At 42.0% G+C, this 21,504-nt stretch overlaps 2 protein-coding genes across 2 annotated transcripts in view; one reads left to right on the top strand and one right to left on the bottom strand.

Annotated features, from left to right (window-relative positions):
• Window positions 1-400, bottom strand: part of Morc4 (MORC family CW-type zinc finger 4) — a 48,717-nt gene extending 48,317 nt beyond the window's left edge. Inside the window, exon 1 of the mRNA XM_032889931.1 lies at window positions 19-400. Coding sequence (XP_032745822.1) covers window positions 19-120 — 102 coding nt within the window. The 5' untranslated portion in view covers window positions 121-400. The remainder of the gene's footprint in view (window positions 1-18) is intronic.
• LOC116888646 (collagen alpha-5(IV) chain-like) overlaps window positions 1-21,504 on the top strand; it is a 760,537-nt gene that overhangs the window by 258,687 nt on the left and 480,346 nt on the right. The gene's annotated exons all lie outside the window — the stretch shown is intronic.

Below are 21,504 nucleotides of genomic sequence, written 5' to 3'. Positions count from 1 at the left end.
CGGGGGCCCCCGACCTACCGTGCTCAGGCGGATCCTGAAGGCCTGCGGGACGCTGCCCGCCCGGGCCAGTCCGCCTCTCGGCGTTCCGGGGGCCGCAGGGGCCCCTCGGTAGAGGAGCATTTTTTTGGCCGCCAGGATACCGGTTTGCTGCTGCCGGACCCCTGGGCCGGCTGTCCCCGCACTAGATCGCGCTGTCCCCCGATTCGCAGCTGGCGGTGGCCGTCCCGGACTGGCCCTCTCTCGTTCCCACTCGCAGCTGGCAGAGGCGGGGCGCGCTGCAGCCACCTGTCCCCAACGGGAGGGGTGAAGCCGGAGGAACCCAGCGTCTGCCCGCCCCGCCTTGTCAGCACCTCTCCTGACCCACCGACTGCCAGGGCTGCCCCTGGGCCGTACAGAAATATGGCGATCTCCTGACAGACGCTCCTCCATCCCCGCCCCTAATTAATTCTTGGCGTTTGCCATAGGCCAGGCGGCCGAGCGGGAAAGCGCAAGGGGAGGGGGGATGGCGGTGCGTGGGGAGGGGCGGGAATGTGGCAAGAGGAGGGAGAGCGTGCACGGGATTTCTGGAGTCCCACTTAGGCTGCATGACTAACAGGCAGGATAAGACAAGTCTTTCAATTTTGAAGGACTGCAGTTTTGCTATCTGGGAAGATAATAGACTGGAGCTAAGGGAAATTATTCCCACTAGCTGCTTCGAAAGTGTATGGAAGCACCAGGAACTTTCTAGAATGCAATTGGCAAACTGCCTACCGATCCTTCAAACAGCCAGGGAGACTTTATAATGGGAGAAACTGAATTTACTTACTGCGAATAGGGAATTGATTAAGTTATAGAATGCGCACAAAGTAATACACAGGTTTGTGTGTTTGTGCTCTTCCAGGTCTGTTGTTTGTACACCACTTACACTGAAGCCTGGTGTCTCTGGGGCTGGGGTTACAAACTCACACTACCCTTGCTCCTACACGTAAAACAAGCACTTTACCCCCTGGGCCATCACCCTAGCCCCTAAGTCATATGAATTTTCAAATTTTAAAGTTTCTTATTTATTCATTATTGCACCCACTTATTTTGTATGTTTGTGTGTCTGTGTGCACATATGGAGATCAGCACACAATTTGAGGGAGTACGTTCTCACCTTCCACCACCTCCTGTGAGTTTGGGGCTCAAACTCAAGTCTCAGGCCTGGTAGTCTCAGCCATCTTCAACACTGAATCATTTCCCTGCCCCAATATTCGACTTTTAAAGGGCAATGCCTGTTGTATGTTTATCTACATTTATACATGCTGTGGGTTCTTCATGGTTGAATGGGGATGGTTAGCGTGTTGGCTTCATATCCTTTTATTTCATGTAGTGTTGGTATCAAACACGGTCCTTTACGCCAACACCATTATCTTTTGCATCTGGAGCTTACCAGTTTAGCCAGGGATCTACTGGTCACTACCCCCAACTCTCTCAGCACTGGGGTTACAGTCACTTTTATGTGGGTGCTGGGGATCTGAACTCGGGGTTCTCAAATGTTTTACCAACTAAACCACTTCTCCAGCCTTCTTTTGTATGTGTGTGTGTGCGCGCATTCGTATATGTGTTCATGTGGATGGGGAGGTTTTCGTGTGGGCTGTGTGCATTTGTAGGTGGAAGCCAAAGGTCATCGCCTTGTTTGTTGAGACAGGGTCTTTCAACAGCCTAGAAGTCACCAAGTAAGCATAGGGTGAGTAGCCAGCAATCTGTTTATTTCCTGTCTCATCTCCCGTCTCCGGGTGGTAAGGATTACAAAAGGACACTAACCCTGGCTTTTTTTTTTTTTTTTAAGAACACGAGTTCTGGGGATTGAACTTAGGTCTTTTTCCTTGCAGAGCAAGCACTTTCCTAAATGACTGATTCGACAGACCCCTTTGTTTTACTGAGACACTTGCACTTCCTAGCTCAGGCAGACCGCCTCTGGCCCGGTGTCTTCCTTCCTCCTCAGCACGTGCTCGGACACAGGGGAGGGCCTCCAGACCCAGCATTACATTTATTTTCTGTTTGTAATGAAAAAAAAAATTAAAGTCTAGCTATCTTTCACCAGTGTAGGGGAATGCCAGGGTGTTGAGGTAGGAGTGGTTGGGTGGGAGTGGGAACATCTTCGTAGAAGTAGGGAAGCGGGGGGGATCTGAGAGGGGAAGGGGAAAACATTTGAAATGTAAGTACATAAAATATCCAAGCAAAAAGGAAAAAGAAAAGAAAGGGAAGAAAGTCTAGCTATTTGGAAGTTTACAATACTTTATTTACTGCTCACCATAGATGCCTCATTGATGAGCGGAGTACCATACTTTATTTCTTCTAGCAACTTACCTGCTGGCCAACTTCTACTGATGATTGCCTCTCTTACCCCCTTCCCAGTTTACTTGTTGTTAGACATTTAAGTTAAGTGTAAGTTGTAGCTATTGTGACTAACATGAGTGCATGTCTCCTCCTCTACAGCGATGTCATTGTCCCCAGTTTGGGGATTTCTAGATAATTCTGTGTTTGATTTTAGCTAATTCCACGTTTAAATGTTTTGAGGAAGCTCCACGATTTTTTTTTTCATAATGGATGTACTAATTTGCATCCATTAGCAACAGTATAAAGGTTTCCTTTTCTCTGCATCCATACCAGCAATTGTTTTTCTTTTGTCATTTTGTCATTTTTAAACTAGAGGGGTATCACTTGCACTGTAGTTTCGTTTAAATCATACTGAGAGCTTTGCATACATGTGTACTAGGATTGGGCCTTGTCACTCCACCACCAAACTGTGTCTCCCCAGTTCACTTTTTACCTTTGCTTTGGAGATGGCTTCTCATTAAGGTTCCTGGACTGGCCTTGAAATTACTTTGTAGCCCAAGGAAGTTGAACATTTGTCATCTCAATATTCCTGGTAACTGGAGTTAGTCACAGGCCCGCACCAAACCCTGATGAACGTGTTGAAATAATGTATTGGTTTTTTGTATGTCTTTCGTTTTGTTTTGAGAAATTTCAGAATTACCCACTGTCAAATTCTTCCTCCATAAACATAGCATATCACCTGGAAAGGCTTGTTCTCTTGATTTTTACATTCAAGCCTTGGCCATCTCTCAAAAGGCTCACTAACTGTCTTCTTCTAAGTTGTGCATGTGTGGTCTTCCCTCTTTTTGCTTCTGGGCATTGTGAATGTATTTTACCATTGTGGGATTTGGGGTTTGTGGTCCCATAAACATTTAGCATGATTGGTAGCTGGGGTTCCAAGCATTTCTCAGACCCCCCTCTAGCTTTCTATGTCAAAAGTGATTCCCCAGAGACGAGTGAGCTGCTAAGAGGCCTGGGCCTGGCCTCCTCTAGCTTTGGTGCCACTAGGTAGCACTAAAGAAGACAGTAAAATTAATCTATGCAAATTCTATTATTGCTGCCCCACAGGGTAATCAAAGGACCATGACATAAAGTTTCACTATGTCACCTCCAAACAAGGCTTCTGCAGCAGCTGGCCTATTTAGTGAAGGAAGATGAATTCCAGAGTACTGGGCTGCTGGGAAACTCTGGGGGGTTGCTACACAGAACCAGGAAATGCTTCTACCGGATGTAGCAGGACCCTGGTTCATTCCTGTGAGTTTCTGTCCCGCGGCGGAGGTGTAGGAATAAAGGTCAGATCCCCTTTGCTCTAGGGCTTTGGGTAATGAGTTCTCAACCGTCTACGTGATCTTTGCTATTCATGCCCTCTCTTCACCTGGACAGGGTTGAATGCCTTTCCCTGGAGGAATCACACTGAATTTATTGGCAGTTGTTAGACTGCGGGACCCAGGATATGTGTGAGTTTCTCATTTAGTTTGACCTATTCGGTAAAGTCACATACCCCAGTGCCCGGATGGACGTACTGAAGCTAGGAAGATCCTCAAGGTGCCTTTTAAAGCTGAGCGTAGGAAGGCACTGGTTCCGGTCCTGACTCCTCCTCTCAACTGGCCTGTGATCATAGAAACAGATAATGTTCCCAAGGAAGCAGGCTGAACCAGAGCATCTGGGTAGAAGGATAAGGGTCGCTCTCGGGATAAACACCTGCAGGGGAAAAGATAACAGTGCTGGCCAGAGAAGGAAGTGGAAATTAAAACAGCTTCGGGGACACTTCAGAAGATCCCCATGGAATCTCCACGAGGTTGTTGTTTGCACACAGGGGAGCCAGATATATTATGCAAGGCACCTTGGAACAGTCACTGATATGTGGGGTTATCACCCAGGGATGATATACAACCTTAGGCATCTTAGGCTTTCTTCAAAAAAAGCCATTCCAGGAGAAGGAATAATCCTTTGTACTGTGACCACCAGCATTGCCTTGCAGTTGCTGAAGGTTGGGGGTCTCAATAATAAAGTGGGGGCAATGGTGCCCATGGAGGAAGGCTTTTGGAGATAGATTGCAGTTGGAATCCAAGTATCATAAGCTATAGAATATTAGAAAAGTCACACATGTTCTCTAATGCTATGAAGTCATTGAAAGAAATGGAACTCTTGGCCTGCCATGCATCGTTGTTGGGAGAAGCAAATAGGTTAACATTGAGGGAATGCCCCTTGTAAAGCCTCATAGAACTCTGTACTCTTAGTTCTCTTCTCCTCTGAACCCAAATTACCCAATCCAAACAATGGTTTGAAGACTGGTTTGCCTTGTATGTAAACTGGCAGAGTTCTTGCAAACTCAAAACTAGAAAAATGAAGTCACCTCAGAACCTGACCCATGGCAACGAAACCCCCGATGTATGTTCAAGCTGCCCCTGCCTGGTCTGCTTGTCTCTCAACTGTCACAGGCCCCTCAGTTCTAAGGACACACATTACCTCATGTCCCCTATGTCAAGGAGCACCGGTCAGCATGGCTCAGGCTTTTCAAGGGATGTGCTTTCTCAACGCCCGCCATGGGGCTATCAGCCTGAGTCACTGTGCCAGTTCTCAACTGCTACTGCTCTAGAAGCTCAGGGCTCATCTGGGCCCCTGGCTCCCAGGGGGATTAGCCTCCAGTTCCTCCCTGTTCTCTCCTCGTGTGGAAAAGAGCAGCAACACTTGACAGCAAAGTTAGAAAAACTCCACAAAGGGCAGGGCTTTTGTCACGAGGCCTTGGGTTTAACTTGTACTCTAGAACTACTGAGGCCCAGGAGTAGACAGCCGAGTCCTGCTTGTGGCCGGCTAGAACCTCTTACAGATCATGTGATGCAATCTTTGCCTCTGCACGAGTTCTGCTGGGTCCAGAGTCCCTTGACCTTCCTGTCTCTTCAGCATGGCCCCCAAAGCCGAGGTTCTCAATATGTTTACACTAGTCCAACAGCACCTGCACCACCTGGGGAAGTATGTCGTAAATGCACATTCTCAGACCCTCCCCACACCACTTCATGTGATTCTGATGGGGGTCTAAGTTCAGACTGGACACTGGCTCTAGTTGCGCAAATCATGTTACAAGCACCGGATGGATGCAATTTGCTTGCTTTGGGGGAGGGAGAGGAAAGGCATTTGAGGCAGGGTCTCAGGTAACTCCAGATGGCTTGGAGCTTGCTATACAACCAAGGTTGACCCGGAACTCCTGATTCCCCGGCCTCTATCTCTGGGGTGCGAGAACTACAGTTGGTTATGTACCACCATGCCAGGCTATGATTTGCTTCTTCATCTTCACATTTTCTGGTAACTTCTTCCATACTACACAGAAGGAATCATGGAAGACGGAAACACGCTGATGGAGAGGGTTTCCAATGCCACAGTTGCTAATTAGAAGCCAAAGCCTTTCCCACTTTCCCACTGATGTAGCTTGACTTTCACCTAATGCTCATTTCTCCAGTGGATTGTTGCTACTGGCAAAAGCTTTGGCATTCCAACCAGAACATTTGGAATATAATGCAAACAACCATTTTGAGCAGAGATTTAAAACAATTTCATCACAGCCACTCGCGCGGCATGTTTTATAGATTTGATTTTAACTCAACGGGTAAAGACCCAGGGAAAGCAAACAGATCACCAGAATACAAAGAGAATCAAGGGCAGGGCTAAGCAGGACGCATTCTTCAAATGACAACTCAGTTAGGGATCTAAATGGATCCAGGGAGCTAAATTAGTGAAGCTACTTTACAGGAAGAGAAGCCTGTAAAGGGCCAGCATACTTGAGCACAATTAAGCTTGGAACCCTCCCTGGGGAAGAAGGTCACTGGGGCACAGTAGGGCTGGCTAAAAGCCTGGGGAGGAAGCACAAGAGACATGAGGAAATTATGTGAGAAACTCAGGAGAGCACATCAGGGCTTGGAACTCAGACCTAAGGGTTGGGAAGTTAGAGGGATGGCTGCCTAGCATGTGGGCTCAGGTCTGCTCTGAATAAAGAGAGAAAAGGCTTGCCCAGGGAGTGGCTGGAGCCTACAGTTTCTCTGTACCTGCCAATGCTAGTGTGATGACAATAAGAAAATGCTCAATTGTAATGGAATTAGAATTCTCTACCAGAAATGTCACACTGAGAGCTACGTGTAATTCAGTTCCTAAATCTGTCCCCTTAAGCCAGGGGAAAGGCTTGTCTCCCGTGGTAGAGCACTAGGGCTCACAACTAAATTTCCACACACAAATTTTCTGACCTTTGCTTCATCTTTTGTACAAATCGTAGCCCTAATGTGGGTAAGACACACACAGATTGAGATTTGATTTCTTTTTTCTCCTTAATTTGGACCCAGACTTTAAATTTCTTGTCTTATTGAAAAACATGTTTAGTTATCAGAGATCAAACAAACCTTTTCATGTGGTCAGCAAGCACTCTCACTGAGCTGGCCCATGGTACTTAGCTCTCTCTTTCCTTCCGGTTTGTTTGTAGTTCTAGATGCTCTTGAATGCTTACTGATCTAGTCTCATCTTCTAGAGTGTCAGGATTACAGGAATGGCTCACCGTGACCGGTTTGCTTTCTCTTCATACAGGTGAGCATTTAGGCGCAGAGCCAGACCTTATGGCTGAAGGCTTTTCTAACAGAGCCTCTCCCACTTCCTCCATTGTCCTTACATCCGAACTAAAGGCTCATTTCTTACTTTTTCTTAGTTGGCATGAAACTGAAGAACAGCTGAGTTAGAATGAGGCTTTCCCAAAGAAATCCCCCACTTGTGCTGTACTAGGATTTAAAGTTATTCACTGTCTTCTCTTGGGACTTATTTGGGGACCAAGGAATTGGTCATTGGCTTTGAATAGAATCATGTGTGCTTAGAGGTTTTGTTTTCCTATCATGACAAATTATGACCAGAGTGTGAGAGCACTTTAGGGAAAAGCAGAGGAATGTTCTAACTATTTCGAGGGACAGGCGCGGGAGTTCCTGTTACTTCAGTTCAGGCAGAGGTGTCCTGTTGGTTCAGCAAAATCTGGCTTTGTGAAACTTGGTGACTCTTAGTGCCAGCTGGCCATGGGCACATTCTCCAGTGGGTAATTGAGATTTTCTCCCGGCCACATGGCATTCAGAAGGAGAAAATACTTGTCTAGCTGGTGTACAAGGGGATATTTAAGGTATGTGTTGTATGTGCTGCTTCACAGAGGAAGGCTTGTTCGAGGAGAATGTTATGTTTGGGGAGACACACTTAAATGGGAGGATAAGCTGGCTATATGCATTGTCAAAAACATTAAAGATTTTTATGGTATTATGTGAAAAGTTAACCTGAAGGGAATCATGAACAAAGAAACTGTCCACAAAACAAAAAGAACTGGGAATGAACATTGATCTTGAAAGATACGCTTGCAGCAGTGTTTTGAGGGAAATGCCCTTTGTCTGCACTTTTAAAATGCCATACAAAAATTAGATGGGTTGGTAGAAAATAGAAGAACACAGAAACAAATGATAAAGCCAATGCAACAAAATATAAATTTAAAGTATATTTTTTTTTGCTTATCCGTTGCATAGGTCTGTCAATTTTTTTAAATGTTTAAAAATGGAGAATTGCCTCCGTGATATTGTTTTCATCAGAAAGATACTGAAATTAGTATCATTCTTAAAGATCCAATGTGTAAGAATCAGATCTATGCTGAATTCCTCAATTCTGATTTCCAGAGTGGGGAAGATTTTGGGAGATGACAGATGTTGTATTATCATCGAATTATTGTCTTTTGATTTCTGTACCAAGGTGGCATATTTGTTAGAGAAGATGAACACATCTTTGGGTGTATGATATGTGGCCTTTGGGTATTTGATATATTAAGGTCCTCCCTCCTAAACTGTTTAGAAAACATAAGAAAGTTCAGATCCACATAAACTAGACATAAATACATATTTGTGGGATATTTCCCTCTCTCTCTCTCTCTCTCTCTCTCTCTCTCTCTCTCTCTCTCTATCTTTCTTTGGTGCTGGAGATCGACTCCAGTGCTCTTATTTATGTCATGTAAGCACTCTGCTTCTGAGCCACACCCTCACACAACAATAGACCTCTGTCATTGTGCTGCATAGCTCTGTTAACTCTCTAAGATGCCGCTGTAAAATAGTTTAAGAAAGCTGGCTATCCCACAGCATGTCCCATTGATCCACTTAATCAAAACAAGAATTTGCTTCCACACTAGAAGCTTGAGCAATATACAATTACTCACAGCATGGAAGATAACTTCTGTGGAGATTAAAGACCCTACCACATCAATAAAATTTTAGGTGCCCATGGGTAGGGTATAAAACAATAACAACCCAGGTAAAAGACAGGGAGTAAAAGATCTGGTAGGGTTTTCCGTTTGGCGGTCTGTCCTGATACAAATTCCCTATACTTTGTGTAGAGGCCAAAATAAAAAAGCATCTATTCACTACTATGCTGTTTGGAACACATGACTATTATAACCCATAGTGGCAGGGAAATGGCTAGATGGAATTTATAGCAAGCCTATGGAGATAATCACAATGTAGACCTCAAGGACTTAAGAAAGAGGATAATTATAGGCCTTTAGCAACTAACGTGTATGCTTTGGGTCCTGGTATAAATGAGACCAATGGATGATAGGAAAACAAGTAAGCTTGTGGCTACAACTGTTCATCATGACTTGGGGCTGGTCATTCCCACCACATTCTACGTTAGATGGGCCTAGTAGTAAACTTTTATAAAGAAGTGATCCAACACCAGAAAGACAAAGAGACACACACACACCGGTTTTAGTGGGTGGGCCAGAACAGGTCTCCAGTCTGGGTTACCGCCTCTTCCTAGCACACTGAGGTGCATGAGTTATTTCTAGTCAGCAGACAAAGGGGAAGCCAACTTGAGCTTGGTCCATGGAATTTGGAACCTCATGATATGCAGGTGTAAGCTGAAACTGAATGACAGTCATGTGACTTTGAACGATAATGATGAGGGATTCTCACTGGCCAGCCACGGAACACCATCTTTGGGTCTATGTAAGAGATTAGCTACTCTGTCAATCAACATTTTCCTCTCTCTTTCACAGGTAGTGATTCAAAAAGTATCTCTTAACTTGCATCCTCATAACTAACAGTACCTCAGAATACTTCTTGCAATGTACCTGTTTCTCTTTCACTTTTCAATTTGCAGGATCTTTCTGCCATTAGGGCTATGTGTTCCGTATCTTCGTATGTGTTAAGGTTGTTTAAAATATTTTTTGGTAAGCTGGAGGATGGAGGCAGGCTACAAACATTGTCTTCCTGTCATGTACTCTGACTCTTTGCACGATCAACTCAGAGCAGTTTGTTTTACCTACAAAACAACCTGCACAAAGATCAAGCTGAGACAAAATTCCATAGAGGGGTTGCATAGTATGGTTACAAAGTTCCAGTATAGGGTGGATGAGCTCTAAACCCCACTCCTTACCTGCAAGCTATTGTCAGTGGATATTCGCTAGGGGAGGGAGAGTTATTCTTAATCTAGGTTATATCCACTGATAGATTCCCCATGATCTAGTTAATACCAGAAACACATACAAACACACATGGAAAGTACTAACTAGACTTGGTGGGATATTTAAAAAAAATCCAGGGGTGGGGGATTTAGCTCAGTGGTAGAGCGCTTGCCTAGGAAGCGCAAGGCCCTGGGTTCGATCCCCAGCTCCGAAAAAAAAAAAAAAAGAACTTAAAAAAAATCCATAGAGTATAGAGGGGGATATTTGGGCAGGGTGATATTAGGGGAGTTAAAGGAAGAAATGGTGGTAACTATGATTATAGTTCATTGTATACATGTATGAAATTTTTACGAATAAAGAAAAAATAAGTGTCCTTTGCAAACTAAATAATTCACTTCTAACTACATCTTCTCATTTTCATCAAAAAGCAATGACTTTTGCTCTTAGACATTAACCTCAAAGGACTCATGTATATTAAGAGATAAAAGCAAATTACAAAATAATGGGTAGAGAACGTCTACCACCCCCACTCCCTTTTTATTACAGGGCTCACTAAGTTTCTTTGCAAAGTTCATTTTTAAAATTCCGAGGATGGGGCCAAGGATTTTATATTTTTATATTTTTTTTCAAATAAAAGACATAGAGGAGGTACTTTATCCACTGTGTGTGTTTAAACGTGCTCTACATCATAGAGAAAGGTATAAAGATACACATCCGATTAGCATTGCTTACACATGATGGAAAGAACCAGAGGCCAAGAGAAGGCAATAACACTATTTACATAGTTCTGTTATTTTTATGAGAATAGGTGTGAATTACTTATGACTTTCATTTAATCTGTTGATTTTTAAAGCCGTGTCAAAAGCCTTCAAAAATCAGGAGTAACACAAAGCCGTTAGAGGGGCAGTAGGGAAGGTTGTCCTGATTCTTGGCCAAGCCTTTCTTCTTAGCCCCAAGTATAACATCAGACATTTCTCTAACTCCAGGCAGCTGATCCTAGCTGCGGTAGACGAGGTTTCCCACCTATAGGACCATGAAATAGTTAACAGAGTTTCTATGTTGTTTAAATTTTGGTTCACACCAAAAATAGTTTATACAGGTTGTGTAACAGCTGCTGTTGAAATTATGTCTAATGGAAGGTTTTGATTCACACCAAAAACACTTACATGTGTTTTGAGTGGCTAAAACTTCTGGTTTCCTAGGAACTAACTATACAAGTCTCCCCTGGGGACTCTGAAATCATCCTTCTTACTTTTTTGCCTGGTTCACTGCCTTGGAAACATTCAAAACAGATTGGCTGATCTGCTTCTAGGCATTGGGATTATGAGACTTGCTTGTCTTTTTATTTAGAAAAAATGTTTTTCTGATTATGCAAGTAATTACATGCTTACTGTAGGAAATTTGAAAAGGAAAGAAAAGTATAAAAAGAAATAAAATAAGAATCAGTCATAACCCTAATTTTCAGAAGCAACCAGTGTTAACCTCTTGGCACATTACCTTCCACTATCATTTCCAGGAGCGATTTTTTATAGAGTTGAGCTCATTTTTGGATATAGAGCTTTGTATACTGTTTTTATTATGCAATGTCATACAAATAAGCAATGTCTAATAAGTTTTGCATTTCTAAAGCCTCATCTTGTTTAGATGAACTCTGGTTTGCTTTACAATACCCTTTCGATTCATGTTAAGTTGTTTCTATTATGAAAATACCACCACAGTTTATACATCCGGGAATAAAACTACATCTGAGGCGATGAAGTGATGGTTTGTCTGTTACGAGTACTTTCTTATCTTCCAGAAGACTAGAGTTCGCTCCCTGGCACCCACCTCAGGCTGCTCAGAGCTGTCTCTGACTCTAATTCTAGGAAATTGCATGCCTTCTTCTGGCCTCTGTAGACACCTGCACACATGTGGCATGCATACACAGACATTCATAGTCATACAATAAGCCATAAAGCCTTTTCATTGAAGCCGCTGCCCATATCTAATGCTGGCCACCATGTTAACTCATGGTTGCACTGTAATTACAGATTTACAGTTTTTCACCTTGTAGTTAGTGTACTACATTCCTGGATATCTTTTTTTTTTTTTTTCCGGAGCTGAGAACCGAACCCAGGTTGCTAGGCAAATGCTCTACCACTGAGTTAAACCCCCAACCCCCTTCCCGGATATCTTAAACCACTCCCACTACCAACTAAGGAGACTGACTTCCAGAAAATAGAGGAGAAGGAAACAAATGAAGTCATAGTCCCAGTGACAGAAAAAGATGAATATGCTATCCTAAAGTCCAAATAGAATGAGCTTCCAGAACAGCAACAACAATGGTATCTTTATATAAAGCGAAAATGTTCATGTAGCTAACTATTCTTGCATTGTGCTTTGTTCTTACTTGAGGTGTTCAATCAAAAATGTGTACATATTGTTTATTCTGGCTGAATGCTGCCAGAAATACTTCATCTAGGTGAGCTGCATGCTGCTATATGCACTAATGCCACATGAGACATTTTATTAAGTCTTTTTTTTTTTCATTTAAAGTATGTGCTTCTTTCCAACTCCACAGTGATGATGGGTGGAAAGATTTTGTGTATACATATATATATATATATATATATATATATATATATATTCCAATTCTGCTTTGACATTCCTCCAGAACTTTGTAAATAACAGGACTGTAGTTTTATTTATTTAAAAATTAAAATATGATTACATCACCTCCCCCTTCCCTTTACTCCTCTCATCCCTTCCACATTCCCTCTCTTCAATGCCTCCCGGATTCCTGCTCTCACTCCCTCCCTCACAAATTGAAGGCTGGAGTTGTGTGAGAACAACACTCACCCCCGAAGGTGTGAAGCATGAGAGAAGACAAACTGTTGCTAGTTTTAAAAGTGAGGATTGGTTCTTTCCTGCTGTTCTGCAAGCCCTGAGTGAGTATGATCAGAATTTTCCATAAGATGGAGAAAGAAACGGTGGGAGCCATAGTGAGGGGTCAAGAGTGGAATCCAGTGAGGAAGAGGGAGAGAGACTGTGGAAACTATATGTAAAATTGGAGAGGACAAATCCAAACACTCCCTATGATCGTCGTAGAAAAGATAACATTTCACTTGGTTTTGAGTTAGGATTTTTTCACCTGTAACCCATTTTCTAAAACAGTTAGGTAACTGCATAGCCAGTTTTTAAAGGATACACTCAAATATGTGGTTTCGTGACCATAATGATTTAGCTGCGGTAAGCAGAAATCCTACTGACTCCTGAATAATTGAAGAACTCATATTGCACTGACTCAGAAACTGTGCTGCAGTCAATCGTCACCACCTTCCAGCCCTTGCAGAGCACAAAGGTAGGCGAACGTGACGAACTTTACTGTTTCACAGAAGCTAACCAGTCTTTCCACAGATAAAAGCACTACATAGAAAAACAGTTTTTCTAACAGCATGCACCCCCCACCCCCAGCTCTGCTGACTTCCTCAGCAGAACCAGTTATTCTAGCCAGTTTTTCCAAGTCTCTGTCCCAGCCTCTGGCATGTGATACCGTGATATTACTGGTCTTTCTCCACTCTAAAATGACAACTATTTTGAAGTCAAGCCTCTGCCCCAGCCAGTTTTGCTTGTTTGTTTGTTTTAATACCTATGTCAGTCCCAGAAGGTTGTAAGAAACATCGTAAGTTCGTGGGAATTGAACAAAGGAATAAATATACAAAACTAATGAAACTGGAGCGTGGACATAGACGGCTACGATCTGGCGTATAGGTTTTTAAAAGCTGTTATGGGCTTGAAACAGTTCCTTAACCTCTGTGAGTCTCAGCTGCAAACTGAGGATGCCAATGCCAAACTTTCCTGCTTCCCAGTGTGATTGCAACATTCAAAATCAACTGGAAGTAATGCATGGGAAAGTATTCTCAAAACCAAAGGGAGCGAAGGCCATCTGTGTTGTGTTGAGAGAGACAGCTAGTGTTGATGGTTGCTTTTCCTGGGTCGCCGTGAGATTAAAACAATGTGATGTATGTCAAACACTTGGCAAGGCACCTGGGACGAAGCCTGAATAATCCTCTGGAATGGGAAGGGGTCCTAGCGGGTGAGATTGTCTGTGAACTGGGATTATGGGCTAGATGGCCTTTAAAACCACCATCCAACCTCTGATGTCATGGCAGTCAGTGTCTTCATAATTCATGTACATGTTCATAATCCCCACGTAGCCCCTTTGGAGACAGCTGTTGCCTCCACTGGGTCTGAATATGATCTTCAGTTGTGTGTATATGTTTGAATTGCATATGAGGATATGTATGTGTGCATGTGTCTGCATAGAAGTAGATATGATTTTGCGAATGCTGAGTACATTATTGTACTGAGTATGATGATAGTTTCAACTAAAGTATTCCTATCTCTATGTTTGTCTATGGAAATATGTGTGTGGCTTGTTATGTTTATAGGTACATGCATGCTTGTATGTATAAACATGCACTGTGTACATACATAAATATATAAAAGTAGTAATATTCATATTTTGTGTTTGTACATGTATCTTGGTGACAATTTGTTACCCTGGCTTATCTGAAGGCAAGGATGAATAGAAGCTGTTAGCCCGACTGGGTTCAGGGTTAGAGAAGGCCACAGGTCAAAACCCAGTTACCATGACTCTCTGGGTCTATACTGTAACATCCAAATGAAGGTATGCAGAGCTAAGAGATGATAGATCTTCATGGCACACATAGACAGGGTAGCTGAGGCAATATAGGTATGAGGGAGAGGACAAAAAAATGAGCATTGGAATGTCAAGAGCTATGATACAAGAAGGAGAAGTTACAGGCCGGTGAGTATCCTGCGCACAGGAAAAAAAATGCTTTGCCCGGGGGCCTTCCACTGAAGAATGTGGAAAAAGGGAACAAGCAGCAATGTGAAGGGGAGCAAACGGTCAAGAGACCCATGTGCAGCATTTGCTAACTCCTACAGAGCCTTATCAAGGATCCCTCAGAGTCACAAGTCAGTGCTAAAGAAAATCGACTTGACATTAAAGACACAAGAAACCCCGCATGGTTTTGCCCCAAAATTTGAAATCAGAAGAAAACGTCAGGAGCCAGAGATTCAAACAGACAGGTTCTCCCTTCCCTTGAGTTTGTCCATGGATGACTTCACTGTGTTCTTGTTATCTAGAAGCTGAAGCCTTTCTTGAACTGCCAACCCAAGATTTTTGTCTTCTTCACTTTAGATTTTTCCATGACACTCAAGAGGAAGAGAGCTCAGAGGATGATCCAGCAATCTAAGAAATCCTACATTGGCCTTTTCTTTGGGGGAGGAAAAAGCTGGTGGCAAGGTGCTCATTGAAGAAAAGGCTCATTTCTTCATCTCTTTTCATACACCCCTTTCCCAAACAAAGCTGATATTTGGCTTCTTCCTAACTTGAGACTAACAGTGGAGACATAGGCAGGTCCCTTTCTAGCAGAGGCAAATGGTTCTGATTCCAATGGCTCACAATCTATGTATGCTAGATTACTCCTAAAAGAAGACAACAGCACACGATGTCCTGCAGGTTAATTTTCAATATGACTGGACTTTTCCCATCATTGAGCAGAAAAAAGCTATTCTCTTTCTTTCCTTTCCTTCCTTTTTCTTATTTGAACTTTTTTGGAGACAGATTTCTCTGTGTAGGCCTGCCTTTCTTTGAACTCACTCTGTAGACCAGGTTGGCCTCGAACTCACAGACCTGCCTCTCTCTCTTTCTCTCAGGTGCTGGGATGAAAGGTGTGAGTGACCACACCCAGCAGGACAGGCTGTTTTTGATACAGGCTAGTCCTGGGATTGGTTGGACAAATAGGATGCAATAAGGAATAAGCCGAGACTAGAGCTGAAGAGACTCTGATAGCTTTTGGATTTGACCCCTGTGCAAGTTCCCTGATGAAAGAATAGCTACATGGGAGAGAACTAAGACCTGTAACCCAACAAGCAAGACCAAGAGGCAAGACATGATGGCAGTACTTTGGCCCCTCTAATCTCAGATGACATATGTGAGGCATTTTTTAATTGTCTTAGCTTTTTGTTTGGGATAATAAGCAAGCTGGTGACAGTGACAGCATTCTCTGAAAAAGAATGCATATGGTCTGAGTTTCTGAACTCCGAGACGAGCAAATGGATGTTATTTTGTCACTCTCTGCAGAACTCTGACAACAACTAAAGAGAGAGTGACCTTTGTGCTAAGTCCCTGCTTTTTTTTTTTTTTCCAGAGCTGAGGACCGAACCCAGGGGCCTTGTGCTGGCTAGGCAAGCATTCTACCACTGAGCTAAATTCCCAACCCCCTGCTGTTATTGTTTTAACCTTTTAAAAAAAATGTTGTTTAAAATTGGACGTGCATGAGGGTTTTGCTCATGAGGATATTTGTGCAATAGGTACATACCTGCGGCCCTCAGGGGTCGGGAGAGGTCATTAGATTGTCTGGAACCGGATTTATGGATGATGGTGAGTCACCACACAGGTGTTAGGAACTGAACTCTTGTCTTCCAGAGAGAAACAAGGGCTCTTTCTTAACTGCTGAGTCATCTCTCCAGCCCACTCTATGCTTTTCCGAAGCAATCAAAAACAAGTACTTAAAAAAATCAAAGATCTCAAAATACTCTTTGAAATGCTCAGTTCAGTGAATTACGTTTACTCCACGTTAGGACTACTAAGGACAACAGTATGTTACTCTGTTACATACATGAAAGGTTCCAACTCAGGTAACCCTTCAACAACTGTCTTTAAATGAATAATGTTATTTTCATTTCACGGTGGAGAACATTGTGACGCAATCCATTAGTTCAGCTATGAGTTACATGCGTGAAGTAGGCCACTCAGACCATGTATTGAAGAACATATCTTGTCCCTGGCTTCTCCCTGTCACTCTCTATGTCTCCTACCTATCTTAAGGTAAGCAGCTTCTGTCTTCCTTCCCTTTCTGTGATAATGCTCCTGCTGCCACACGACTTAAAAGCAGTGCATTTAAATCTCTGAAACAAGGAGCCTGATCAGATCTGTGCTCTATTACTGTATTACCTTGGTTATTTGTTCACAGAGACAAAAAATATCTAACACACACACATAGGTGCGCACACACATATTCACACACACACACACACACACACACACACACACACACACACACACACACACACACACACCACCCTATGCATTATCTCATATAGTAGAGGTGGCTAATCCTGGTTCTCTTGGTATTAATTCTGTGGTATAGTGAAGATGTGGGCAAAGGAGAGGGAAGGAAAGGGCCTTCTCACCTCTCATCTTCTGACTTCCAGTCTCATCACGCCAGGTGTCCAAAGGAAAATTCCCCTTTCTACCATCTGAATACAACCCAAATCCATAGTTACACTGGTGCAGGGAACAATTGATATCCATTTTCTTAAATAAGTCGGACAGAATTCAAGAGCTATGTACACTAGGAGGTAAGTCGAAGCATAGCCATTGCGGTAGTGCTTTACAACTGTCAAACACTAGGAATAGCCAGGATGTCCTTCGCAGTTAAGACAGACAAATTGTGCTATAGTATAGACTAGAACACTGCACAACAATAAAAATAAACCAACCACTGACTCTACAATAGCAAAGTGAAGTCCCTCAAAACTATGGTGGGAAAGAAGGTAGTCACAATGAAAAACAGACAACGAATTACAAGTATGGAAGTTTGAACCTATATAAATCAGAATTCGATTGTTTAGGGATGCTTATATGGGAGGTAAACGCAAGGAAAACAAGGAGAAGCAATGTCATGAGTGCAACGGAATTGTGGGGAGGCGAGAACTCTTACATTGTTTTTTTTCTTGTCCTGGTCAGGCATCATAGAGGTGAGAGCCTTACAAACCTTTCTGTTGTTTTTGTCTTGTGTAGCACAGGCTGGCCTTAGAGTCACAGTCTTCTTGTCTCTTGCTCCTGAATGCTGAGATTACAGACTTGTAATTCTACATCTGAACATCGTCCCCCAAACTCATATGTCAAACATCTTTTGGGTTAAATATTAAATGTTATCGTTACTTAAACAATTATTACATCTATTATATTTCTGCTATATTACAAGTCCTAAAAGTCATTTTTAAATATCACGGTGTCAGTATTTTAATTAATCATGCTGATACCCCAGCATGAGCTATCACTATGCAAAATTTCCAGAGAACAATTGTGATCTTAAATGGCACTCAGAAGATTTAAATAGCAAAAGTCGTAATATATACTATGTATATTTGTACCATACTGTCTGCGCTCTTTTTTGAACCTATTTCTAAATATAATCATTTCAGTTGTGGCACATTTTAATTGGAGACCAGTGTTTATAATTACAGAGTTTCATGGATCCATCTACATCACATAAATGAGAGTTTTTCTGCAGACAAATATCATACATTTAGACAGTGTAGTTGCTAGAAGTCCAAGCTCAGTTCATGCTGCTTGAAACGTTCAGTAGGTGCTGTCTTTAGTACCATTTGTGGTCGTGCCACTGAATTGAAAACTGGCAGGTACTCTCAGTGAAAATAGCAGGGGCTTCTGGAAATTCTTTCCCCCATAAAAGCAATGAGAATGCTATCAAAAGAAGTCAAAGTTGCATTTTATTTAATTTTAGAATTTAACTAAATTTAATCCAAAGACCCTGTAGTCACAAAAATGCTGAATTTTGTTAAGAACAATGAGTGTAGATGTACTTTAAACTTGACATTTTTCTTTTCCTCAATGCCATGGTAGGCTTAAAAACAGACCATCTCAATATGTCCATGAAATTCAGCACCCCAACAGCCCTAACAACCTCCCAGTGGGATGGGGGACCAAATTTTCACTTTCTGCAAAGTTCCAAATTCAGCTAACTGCTATGATTATCATGTCTGGAAGTTCCCTGGAAAATTACCTCCCCAAGGCCTATCTTTATTTGACTTGACTCTGAGTTTATTCAGTGTGAAAAGACTTTTCCCTAGAAGCTTTGTCAAAAACAATCAGTGGCAATTTTTTAATGCAGCAGCAGCCCAGGGCTGTTCAAAACACTTGGGACGAAAACAAACTGTCAAAAATCTTAAAATGAAAAGCCAGAGAATGAGATGTTCAAAGTTTTAGTTCGTTTGTTTTGGTTTGGTTTGGGGGTTTCGTTTGTTGTTTGGTTTTGTTGCTTTTTCTTTAAAGTATCAACATAGTCAGTCCTTCGAAAGTCATTTGTAGGTGTAGGGCAGTGTGCCTGCTCAGGACTGCATTTTTTGATGTAGAAGAAATTCAAAGTAATAGAACTGATGTTAGAAAGAATTTACTGATAGACTTGCTTAGGAGACTTTAAGCCAGACAAGCAAAACTTAAGGACCACTGCCCCGGAAGATAAGTAGCTTGCTAACCAGGCCTGTTAGAGATAAGGGAGACTTTAGGATGTGAGGAGTAAATGATTGTTCAACCAAACTGATAACCTTTAGGCCCCCATTCCTATGAGATAGGAGACAACCCTGACTTACAACCAGCCATGAATTAGGTCCATCTCCATATCAAAGAACATGTTTTTAGCAAGTGGTCTAAAGAACCAGATCTCTTCTTGAGAAAATGGTAATTTGGCTAGGTGGGCAAGATAAGACTGGGTAGCAACAGCTTGTAAAGAACAATGCTGGTGTACTTAAAATGATTCTGGCAATAGTCAGTATCTTTGCTGTGTAAGTTTCCAATCTGCCTTAGTGGCCATACTTGCTGGCGCCTGTCCTGGTTTAAGTTGTTCAAACTGTAACCTGTGGGCAGGACCTGAAAGAAAATTAAGGATGATGTGTTTGTGGAATGCATATGTCTAAGATGTATAAAAGTTAGCAAAATATATTCTAGGTTGGCTCATCTTTGAGCATTACCCAAAGCTGGACATACAGTATTATTAAGGAGTGTTTCCTTAATCTCTAAGTGGGCCGAGTGATTTCACCCTGGGAAGGCATATTAGTTATACAATACATCTACCCAGGAAAACCAGACCAGAGAGGGGTCTCACTTTTCAACCCCAGCTGACCTTGAGGCTCTGTATAAGTAGGGAGTGATGTCTAAACAGAGTTAGCAGTTGTCTTTCTGAGTGGCAATACAGATCCCAACCTCCACACACTCCCTTTGGCAAAGGCTAGAAGTGTTGTTGATTTGGGACATTTAAGAAAATACTTCTTCAAAAATTACCTGACCAATAAGTTGAAAGAGCAAATATTTCATTGGCCCCAAATCACAAAGAAGAGAGCCTTAAAGATTTAGGTCACAAAAGTCAATAAATAAACAATAGAGAGCAAAAAACGCAGCAAACCTTTCAGAGGTTGTCACAATACATTACTTCCAAAGTTGTCAATTACACTGTTTGAAACATTTCTTTTTCAACAAAAACTATGATACATAAAAATAGCCCACATAGAAACTATGACCAATAATAATATATGGGCTAAAAAGCAAAAATTTAGTGGAGCTCTCCTCAAAGAAGCTCAGGCCATTGAAGTTAGATAAAAACTCTAAATATGCCATTTGAAATACATTAAGGGACCTAAGACGAGACATCTGAAAGTGCTACTGAAAAGGAAGCAGGAGTTGATTTTGTTGCTAAATTACTATGAATGTAGACAGGTATGTGAGGTACGTCACATACAGAAAAATGAAGTATATGATAGAATTAATGGTAGCTCTGGACATGATTTTATGCTATGAGTGTGGTAGTACAATTAGCTTAAGTCCTGTCAATATTTGTGTGGTCTGTTTGTGAAGCAAGTAGACAGCAGCTAAGGCATTCTGAAACAGCTCTTAATTCCTTTCTGCAAACAATGTCAAGGATATTTTCAGTCACCAGGAACTTGGGAACAGTGTGCTTTAGAATTCATTGTTTTGTGTTTGGAAAAAAAAATCAAAGTTCCCCTGAGTAAAGGAGAGCTTGTGGGTGCAGGATTTGTTTGGGTTGAGCCCCTGTTAAAGACTTGAAGTTAAATTGGCTATTCAGAAAGAGGTGATGAATGGCGTTATCCTTCAGTAAGTATTTGTGCCAGACTATGTCATTTTGTTCCAAATGTGCTGTAGACTGCCATAGAGCAAAAGCTAAGGATTACTAGAAGGCTGAGATTGAGATTGAGCAAAAGATGGCACAGAAATAAAGATCTTGCACTATCTGGAACAGCTTATTCTGAATGAGGAATGCATCATAACACGCTTCATCTCAAAGAAATTCATGATGGGCCTGATTGTTATTCTTCTTCAAAGCAATGTGTTCTAAAGATAGATTTCTCCAGTGTATGGTTCCCTCTAGATACAAAACATCACAAAGATTGATCTCTCAGGATATATATATATATATATATATATATATATATATCTCAGGATATGTATATATATATGTATCTCAGGATATGTATATATATATATATATATACAGTAATACATACAATTCCAAACCCCCCCCACCCCATAGAAATTGTTCTAACATTCAAGGATAATATCTGTCAATCTGTATTCAAAACCAGTACACACACACACACACACACACACACACACACACACACACATACATTGGTACCACCTGGGAAACTTGAAGTGAGTATGTATGTGCATTCGAGTTACCATTTATCTCATAGATCCCAACAAGTTGCGGATATTGATGCCAGTGATTTCTGGAGTCATCTTGTCGATAGTCCATGGCATCGCAAACAGCTGGAACAGTTCATTGTGAAGGGATACAGTAAGGTCAAGAGCTAAAATGTAG

The sequence above is a fragment of the Rattus rattus genome, chromosome X, assembly GCF_011064425.1.
Source record: "Rattus rattus isolate New Zealand chromosome X, Rrattus_CSIRO_v1, whole genome shotgun sequence".
Classification (NCBI taxonomy): Eukaryota; Metazoa; Chordata; class Mammalia; order Rodentia; family Muridae; genus Rattus; species Rattus rattus.
This window is presented reverse-complemented; position numbering and strand designations above follow the sequence as displayed.